Below are 9,670 nucleotides of genomic sequence, written 5' to 3' on the forward strand. Positions count from 1 at the left end.
GAGGAAAGTTTCTGTAAGCAATACAAGTCAGTCAAGAAAACACTAAATTATTAGGAATTGTTGCTTTGCTAGCAAAAAATTTCATCTTTCCGTATATAATATCTCACAGCTCAGCATATTCGCCGAGGGCCTGAGTATCTGGCCCTGTGTTTACAAGAAAGTTATTTCGCTAAACTTTTACATCAAATCACTTGCCAAGCAGGCCTGATGGCGGAAGTAATATCAAAATCTTACCGATATCAGACAGCACTAACTAACATAAAACAGGTGAATTCCATCGCTGACGTCACTCCTCGTGTAAATGGGCCTAGAAAAATCTGCAGAATAAATATTTGCACTCAAATGACATTGAACGGGCGCTCAGAAGGCAAACAATGGTCCGATAACGCTCTTAGCTTGGTTGGTACTACGGCTCCACAGTTTTTTTTCTTTTTCTTTAGTCAACGCATGGCAGATCATAACGAGATCTATGCGCACACACTAAGGCGCAGAATGCCACCGTTACTATTGCATCTCTCGTAGGAAAACCAGCGACGAATGACAAACGCTTCGCTTTGCACATTTGAGTGCTCAGATTCACAGTGTCTATACTGAAATAACTATTGCACGCGAAATTACTAACCATAAGAATGACACTGAATAATTTGATGCGTTAGAGATGTATGAATGCTAGGTTGCCGGTGATGCCTTTCATTGTCTTCAGATTTTATTTATTACGACACCGATTGTCAATTTCATATTATTATTTCGCGCCAGTATTTATCAGCAGCAAAAAAGCAATTACATATTATTGAAGATAATTTTATTGATTTTTTTTTCTTTCAAATAAATAACCAACTCGTGAAAACCTAATCACGATTGCAAAAACATCTTGAAGAGAAATGTCTTTTGTGAAGACGTTTAGAGAAGTTTGCACAATCATGCATTCTCGAAAGATATTACTTCTGAGTGTGGAAAAGTTCGCTTGCTCGGGGCTATATGCTTAAGGAAGCGCCTTAGCTCCAGCCTTCAGGAAACACACTTTCGTACATTTTATATTTACGCTTTGGGAATGTCCTGATTTTGAGCAGATTTGGCTCAGTTGATTCTTTTTTTGCGATGTCACGTTTGTGATCTCCCTTTGTTTGCCAATAATATGCACAGCGGCAGTATTACTGAAATTGCCAAATTGGCAGCCTGTATTCCGTAAGCGGCTGTGTTTTCCACGGCGCCCGATAGGCCACCAAATATGACAAAGGCACACGAAAGACACCCTTATCTGCACGCACTAGGTGCGCGCCCGCCTCTTCAACGTCCCTCGTAGCGCTAGATACTCCCACACATTAGTAGTCAATCCGTAACGTCGCAAAAGACCGTACTGTCGTCGGGGCCGTTGCGTTCGTGTGATATATTTCATAGTTTGTTTAACAGTGCAAGCTCGGCCAGCAACCACCGCTCCTGTGCAGGGATGAATGACAAGCAAACTGCTAATTTTCATTTCATTGAGATGCACGCCTTTACTTATATTTTCAAAGAATGGTTTCTTAGGTTAATCGCTGAATTTGCCGAATCCGATTTTCTCATTGAGTAAAGACGTTTCGCATAAGTCTAGCAAACCCTGTGCTCATAATGGCTGCCCGCCGCTATCGTTAATTATGGGTATGCGGATGAAGGCAAGACGCACGTCGAAAATTTATATTGGAAACCATATTTAGTGCCAGCAAACCAAGACAGAACGGAGCCGACACCACTGTGCGCTTTTTGGTGTCTCCCCTCTGACCTTGCTCGCTGGCGTTAAATATGTTTTACAAGTCAGTTAGCCAACACGCCCAACAAATGGCAACGCAAACAAATGGCAACGCGAAAGGCAGTATTGAGTTTGTTGTGATCTTATGACGCACACATAGTGGCTTCGCCGCATATCATAGCTATCGAAATGCAAGTTTGGTCACCCGCAACGACACAGGTACATCTTTGCATGCTCGCGCGCTCGCATGCTGAAGATGTCGTTGGCTGACATCGCAGCGAAGTCGGCGATGGGGACAACTCCTCTACTGCATGAGCCACAACTTTTGTTGAGTGTTACTTCATTCTGCATTCCATCACAGCACACTACACGATGAAGAGAGATGAAAGCCAGAAGCGACAGTAAGGAACACGTTCATGTGCAGGGGTATCCGTCCTGCGTTGCCATTTAGCACTACATAATTGAGCTCCTAAGCACTACGGCATTCAGCCTCATGATCAGGCCCGCCTGTGGCAGCCACCATTGCCCGGCATGCATACCAGCCTTCGCTCAAGAAAGGTGACGGATGGCACGCGCACAGCTTTTGCTGAGAGACGGGGCTCATTGTGACAGTGCTGGGTGTGGAAAAGCCGAAAATCGAATGACCATAGCCATGTGTGCACCTTGCACACTTATTTATACCAACCTTCTACAAACGCGCACTTCTTTCTTTGTGTTTTTCTGCCACTTCTCTTGCGCTGTGCCCACTATTCTAGGTGGCATTTCCTCTTTTCCTCAAAAAGAGCACCGGCAGGATGCTTAAGTAGTGAAAGAAATGGAGACAAGAAAAATTGGCAAGGGCAGATGTTCGACTAGAGAACCCAGTGACAGCTGCAGGAAAGAAAAATGTACTGGAGTGGTGAAGCATGCAGCATCCAGTAGCGCAGGTGGCGTAATGATGCTTACATTAGTATATCGTGTTTTCAAGTAAAAAAAAAATCCCCATATCTCGCAAAAATACTTTCTCAAATGGCGGTCTTTGAGTAGGGAGTAGATTTGTGGATCTGCTTTGAATATATGCATGGACGAATACTATGTCAGATAGAAGTAGCTGTATGGGTTTGTTGGTAATTCGTCTAATTTGTTGTAGCTCAGGTTCAATAAAATTGTATGCAATGCATGCAAGACAACGCACAGCGCTACGTTTTCTCGCATGTGCCTTCTTGTTCCGTGTCGTTGTGGCTATGCTATAACAATCTTGAAGACCACGTCATGTAGGAATGAAGTGCCTTAATACGGAAAAATCAGTCTGAAGACTATGTGCAGTCACATACGGAGATTGATTGTACTAAAATAATCTTCTACAGTTTTGGCAGTAATCAGTCCTGCGAGCGCATCCCTGTGTTAAGATCTTTCGGCTTGGAACCGCTCTCATCGCGCCAATTCCCTCCAAAGTGCACCTGTTCGAAAATCGTTCTGCATAACGTTCTTCCCTACCTAAACTTAAATGTCAGAGTACAGTGAAAGTGACAGAGTCACGCAATGTTCCACAATGTTACAAGAAAAAAAAAAAACTTTCGTTTCGTATACAGTTCCTTGGTGAGAACTTTTCATATTTATAATACATTCATATGGGATGAGTTAAGTGATTGAGTACCTTCAATACATAAACGGGCTGCTGAAGAGCTGCTGAAGCCATGTGCTGAAACATAGAATGTGCTGTGGTCACAATTTTCGCGCTAAGATATATTTTATCCTGAACCTTCGCTAATTCTAGATGGACAAATATATTGCAGATTACGCACCACCATTAATCTGACAAGTTACTTTAATATATGTTACGGAACATTTATCTGTGAGAGTGCGCTCAGTCGCTTTCGTCCTTCTTATTATCATTTATCAGTATTCATTTCCGTACGTGTGGTGTTGCCCACTGGACGCAATAGCATGTCTAACCGGCCAGCCTTTCTTTCTCTATCGTCATTCTTCCAATAAAAACCTACAGAGAAACACAACTGCTCAGGAAAGATTTCTCAGGCCATGGAGCAAAGGGTTAAGTGCAGTATACGAATACGGCACCTGAATCTCCTGGAACTGTGATAATTTCTTCAGCTTAAGTGACTCTCGGTGCACGTCTTGCTGAACACTCCGTATTTTGTGGCTAATTTTCCAATGTGCGCTCTGGTACTAGCTTTCTAGCTAACTTGTGTACTGCATTTGGGTGATTTATGGGTGTGCTTAAATGCCAAATTTACATTCAGATGGCCTCTGAGTGGTAGTTAGAGCAACGCTGAGTAATTTCGGATCGCGCCATAGTAAAGGTACACTTTGAGGCTAAGAGGTTGCGTGGCGGTTCTGTCACTTGTGACACAATCTTAAGACTGTCCCATAATACATTTTACTTGGAAGGAAAACACGTGGTCTTCCTTTCTTTTCATCTGAGCATTTTTTCTTCACCGTAAGGATTGATAAAATAAGTAGATTGCTGCTCCAATATTACCTTGAACAAAAAGCAAAGCGTGTTTACGTCAAGGAATGTACCTGTTCATTTCACACCGACAGTACAAAGAGCAGTTATATCCGTTCAACATGCATCGTAATAAAAACGAGACTTAGATTGTGTTGTGGTTGCAGTGGGGCCAGAAAAGCCGGTCATCAGCGTTGAATACGGAAATAAAAAAGGTGTGAGGTGAAAGCAAGGAATGAGCAAATTTGTGTTCTCGGAAATAAAAAGAAACGCTTAGAAAACTTATTCCCTAAAAGTCCATGTTTGACGTCGCATAATGTTTGCGTCTGTACCTGCTATTGCGCTGTTGCATAAAAAACGGATTCCCACAAGGCCCCTTCTCACTCTATTGGCCATAATATTATATATGTAAATATTGCCGTGGATATAATTAAAGACCACATTCTGGATAATGTACTTTCGTAAGAGGAGTCTCCCGCAGAAGTGAAGTGTTAAGTTTCTCAAGACATCCACCGAACCACATGAGGGATAAAAACAACAGCCAGGTGGCAAAATCGGCGCTTGGAAGGTGCCAGATAGAGGGTTGCAGCACATGCGTTCTATGGTGGTAACCTGCGTGGTTCTGTTGTCATTACCTAGCAAACACTTTGATAATAGCATAAAGGCGTGCTCAAACAATCAACGGACAAATAACGCTTTCACCTTACCACTATTTGTTGGCCGGCAGGGCGTAAAGCCCCCAGAAGACACGTGACACTTTGTTTCGCGACCGATTGAAAGTAGGAGAGCGGCTGAGAGATAAGCGTTGTGTTTACTGTCGCAACCGATAGGCAAAACCCAGCGTGGAGTATCGTGCATCATAAGGGCCCTTTCCGAATAATATAAGAGCATCCGAAGAACCAGCTCAGTCAGTATTTCGTCGACCATCGAGCCTGTGTTACGCACCGGTGAGTTAAATTATTCTTACGCCGAAGGCTATACCACATTACAGTCAAGAATGAGAGCCAGTAAAGACCCGATGCTAACTTTATGGTGTTAGAGGGTTTTGGAAATGTTTTTGTTATGCCGCGAATGGAACTATTCTGCCTTTTTGCATCCTACCTCCATGAGGCTGCCTGCCGCCATATTTTGTTGAGTACCCCGCCGCTTTATTATATAAGCATACTAACTCATGAATAGTACAATTAACCAAGCTACTGTTCTCTGAGCCATTGTGAAAAAACACCGCCAACATATGTTCTGATATTTATTGCGGGCTTATCTAGAACTTATACAAAGCTTTGCGAACCCTGCATGGAATTACGTAACTAATTTATGAAAATTCACTAGGCCAACGTGAAATTGAAATAATGTACAAATTTTGGTAAAGGGCGATCAGAGAGGAAATCTTGTAAGTTAATGTTGCTCTGCACAATGATAATATTCAAGTTCTAGTAAGAGTTTTGCTTCTGTATGTGTCTATTGTAGAAATCGTGCTCGTAATAAAGATGTAATTAATTTTTTTGGTGCCTTTTTATGCAGCTAGCTAAATTCAGTCATGAAGACCTGCCTGTGGATGACCTTGCTGTCCCTAACCGCAGTGGCATGTAAGTTTTCACGCGACCACAGTCGGCACTGTGGTCATTTTCATATCATTTATTACATCCTCAAGATTGAAACATTTTTTTGAATCTCGGTGAATGGACTTCGACATCATTATATGCTAAAAAAAGAACTTTCGTAGAACGTATCCATCCCATCGAAAATCACTGACTGTTTAAAGAAATGTTATCAGTTGAAAAACGAAATGATTAGCTTATTCAATAACTAACATAACATTCTAATATGACACACATTTCCTCAGTATTTGTTGTGCCAAACAATACTTAAGTGAAAATAAAAAGCAAGCATTTAGGCTTTCATGTAAATACATGTTTGTTAGATCCAGCATTCATTGGTTTAAACAAAAACAACCATACTCGCGATTTTTGGTACGTTAAGATGTCGTACATCCTCTTTTCATGAACTGTGCTAAAATGATGCAATAGTCTAGGAAAGAAAAAGTAGCATATTGTGCTTTACTTGCACTAATAATCATTTCAAATTTTTACCATCTTTCATAACTGATGAAGATGGAGCCTCAGTGTGAGTACTAAAACTATATCTACCAAGTAATTGTACGAAGCCTGTCTTTACGTACTCTTTTACTAATTGTTCGCGTTCTTGACTTTCTACCCTGTTTTCTCAGTGCCACCGAAACTGCGGTTCCCAAGCTAGTTCTCACAAAAGGTACTTTGTTTTGCTTTATTATTACATGCAGTTCTTTTACGCCTTTTGAGACTAATGGTCTGCGCTAACCTTAGTTATGGTATGTAAGCATAATATTGTCGTAGCAGAAAAAAAAAAACATACCTATATATGTATTATAACGCCACACATGACTAAATATTTCTTTGCTTGATTTTTGTCAGCCATTATTTAGCCAGTATTCTTTTCCCTCTATCCTATTTATCTTCAAGTCATCCGTCCGGCCAAGCGGTCGATGCCAATGGCAGCTGACATGTGGCTTCGTGTAATGCAATTACGGAGCCTTGAAATATTAGAAAATAAAAATAAATGCTAGATCATAGGACCACACTGCCCGTTTTGTGCCTTTCAAAAGTGACATCAGATGCGCTGGGCTGCTTGTAATGCCTATAACTTGTATGCTTATAGCTATTTTATTTACAGGATACTTGCTGTATCAGTTTAGTGGTGCCTTCTGCCCAATGACGTTACTCCTTCTCAGATTCGTGCTCTTTCAACATACGCAATGCAAGACAAATTTTGCAACTGAGTTCGTTACGCTCACCCTCGAAACTCTTCCAGAGGAGAAGATAGATCACACTAACAAGCACCGACATGGCCCACTTCCTGCACACTTTCTACGTCTATTATTTTCACACTTATATCTCAATTTTGTAGCATTTTTACCCTCAAAGCCGCTTTTCGTACGCAGCAAGAAAAGTTATACCTCGTGACATAGCTATCTAAGTTGAATGGCGAGCGAAGCTTGTACCACATCTATTTAAAGGTTACTGATATCAGCGCTGTCAATACCGCATGTACCCTTGAATAGGAATAAGCGCTATGTCAGCACCTACCACTGTAACTGCGTCAAATCACTACATTCTTTAAATCCATACCACATATGATTGACGAATATTTCGATTAGATATTACCTCGAATATAATATTTTAGAGCACCAACGTGTTATAGAATCACTTATACTCCAGAGTGCTTAGTAGACAGGTCATGTATTGCACTATGTTTAGAAGTTGAGAAATTAGGCGTATGGAAATTTTACCGGCAGAAAGTGTGTAAAAAATTGCCTTGTGGATTCTAACACTTGGAAATAGAGCAGCACGAAAGATTTTATTACCTTTTTGTTCGCGATAGCATTATATATATATATATATATATATATATATATATATATATATATATATATATATATATATATATATATATATATATATATATATATATATATATTTATTTATATATATATATATATATATATATATATATATATATATATATATATATATATATATATATATATATATATAATGCATGTGAGTGCGTGTGTGTGTGGCCACAAACCACGTGTGTGGCATACATACATCACGGCTGTACAAAATTTTTGCGGCAGGCTTTTGGGTTTTCCTGAAAAAAGGTATTATTTCAAAACTGTTCACTGAACGTTCCTTCTTTCTTTCTGTAGACATGCAAGCCGAGGTTGTGCAAGAAGCTGGCAAGAGTCTCGAGACGCTCGGCAAGATTTTGCAAGGCAAAGACGTAGCTTCAACTAAAGAAGAGCAAGATGAAGTGCTGCAAGTCCTGCGTGCCCTCACCTCTGACGAAGCATTGAGCGACTATGCAGCAGAATACATCTGGCCCATAATTGCTCGTGGTGTGGTGCAAGGAGGCGTAGCGCATGGAGTCCACAAGTGGCTCAACAGGAGGGGATAGACAAAGTCCGCGCCAGTAAAGTTTTTCCCTGTTCAGGAATATTTTGTTGATTGAAAATGCTTTCATGTACACCTGTTTATGTATAAAATGCTTGAACTGCTTCGTGTGACTCGAAAATATCAAAATAAAATAAAATGTCACTGAAGCACTCGATGTCGCTTTCTGTTTAGAGCATGGATTTTATAGTTGATTCACACAGTCAACGATTGTGTTGCGCCAGCCACAGATTTTTTTTTTCGCTAGCTTTCTCGAAAAAATTGATAAATATTCCCAAACCAGTTAAACAAACGTTTCCTTTGGTGTGCGTGTAAACTATTAGAGTCCAACTCCCAATAGCTTTTTGTTCGACTTGACTTCAATCGTCTTTGCCAACAATTCTAGCGCGAAAGGCATTTATGAACTCAGGCCTTGTTTCATACTGTAGGAAGTGTCGTCTTTTCGAATTTTCGAGATTCAGCCTTTCCTGGAAATATCTTGTTTAGTACAATCAACCACCTTCAGACTACCCTAGAGGATTCTAACATTCATCCTTGAGGCTAGACTTGGAAGGAATTCCTCTGTTACCTATCGTAGGAAGAGAGACTACCAGAATAAAGACACTGTTATCTTCTGAATATTGTCAACAAATGTCTATGTTTCTGAATATTTGACAAGTAACGGAGCAACTACAGAGCTGTTCACTGAAAAATCAACTCTTACGTCAGCCAACTGCTGAGCATGTCTTTTCCTAAAAACTGTACACTGCTTTTGGGCAGTGGTTACTTCCAAGGGCTCATAAAAGCAATTTCAGTGCTATAACTTATGAAACTGCATTGGGATGCCAATGCTAATGCAAATTTGGCACCTTTTGCAGCTCCTGTAGTACATCGTAAAGAGAATTCGCGTGCCTGTATGCGAAAATGTTGCTCTGATGGCGCGACTAGTGCGCGGATATTTATTATCGTCAACATCGCTGCCCTAGCAGAGCGCTTTCGAGGAGTTTGAATGGCCTCAGCTCTCGGCTCAGCATTTTCTGTACTGGTACGCTGCGTTATCAGTAGAACCCAGAAACGCAGTGTAACGTGAAAGCAACGTGGCTACGTGCATAGCAAGAAGGCCGAAGGAAATTGGGGCACAGTTAGTGTCCAAATCTATGCCCACGCGTGGGATCCTTCTGGGTAATAACACACTAATGGCCGATCAATTGGTTGGACAAACGAAAATGTGTTAGTGTTAACTATTCGCAAGCCTTAAGCAACCAAGCGAAAGACGTCACAAGGCTCCTTAACTGCATCTAAAGCATTGTCATTTCACATTCTAGTCAAAGACACCTGCTTTTCCAAGGCATACCTGCATCTGTCATACGCCACATAGAAAATTTGCCAAGTTTACCGCAGAGCGCCATAGCGCGATTCCTCCTCTCCCCTGGTGGTGTGTCAGCTGTGACCGCCAAATTGCGGCGTTACGCACCGCCTATGTTCCTGTTGGCTCCTAATGCTTTATGTCAAAGCACCCTATCCCTCCTT

The 9,670-nt window shown here is 41.1% G+C and overlaps 1 protein-coding gene across 2 annotated transcripts; it reads left to right on the top strand.

Annotated features, from left to right (window-relative positions):
- Positions 1–4,991: 4,991 nt before the first annotated feature.
- Positions 4,992–8,310, top strand: LOC135903097 (uncharacterized). Of its 2 annotated transcripts, XM_065433482.1 has the most exons (5): positions 4,992–5,119; positions 5,694–5,758; positions 6,284–6,296; positions 6,400–6,440; positions 7,918–8,310. In XM_065433482.1, the coding sequence occupies exons 2-5, from the start codon at positions 5,710–5,712 to the stop codon at positions 8,163–8,165; spliced, it is 351 nt and encodes a 116-aa protein (XP_065289554.1). In that variant the 5' UTR covers positions 4,992–5,119; positions 5,694–5,709; the 3' UTR covers positions 8,166–8,310. The 2 variants fall into 2 exon arrangements, 1 of the variants encoding a protein (XP_065289554.1); XR_010564717.1 differs by lacking the exon at positions 6,284–6,296.
- Positions 8,311–9,670: the final 1,360 nt, after the last annotated feature.

Source organism: Dermacentor albipictus, chromosome 1, assembly GCF_038994185.2.
Source record: "Dermacentor albipictus isolate Rhodes 1998 colony chromosome 1, USDA_Dalb.pri_finalv2, whole genome shotgun sequence".
In the NCBI taxonomy this organism is placed as follows: Eukaryota; Metazoa; Arthropoda; class Arachnida; order Ixodida; family Ixodidae; genus Dermacentor; species Dermacentor albipictus.

Excerpts from the sequence above, each read along its gene's own strand:
- LOC135903097 (XM_065433482.1), top strand. The coding sequence starts at position 5,710 with ATGAAGACCTGCCTGTGGATGACCTTGCTGTCCCTAACCGCAGTGGCA. Across the intron at positions 6,441-7,917 it reads CAAGCTAGTTCTCACAAAAG|ACATGCAAGCCGAGGTTGTG; the intron begins GTACTTTGTTTT and ends TTCTTTCTGTAG.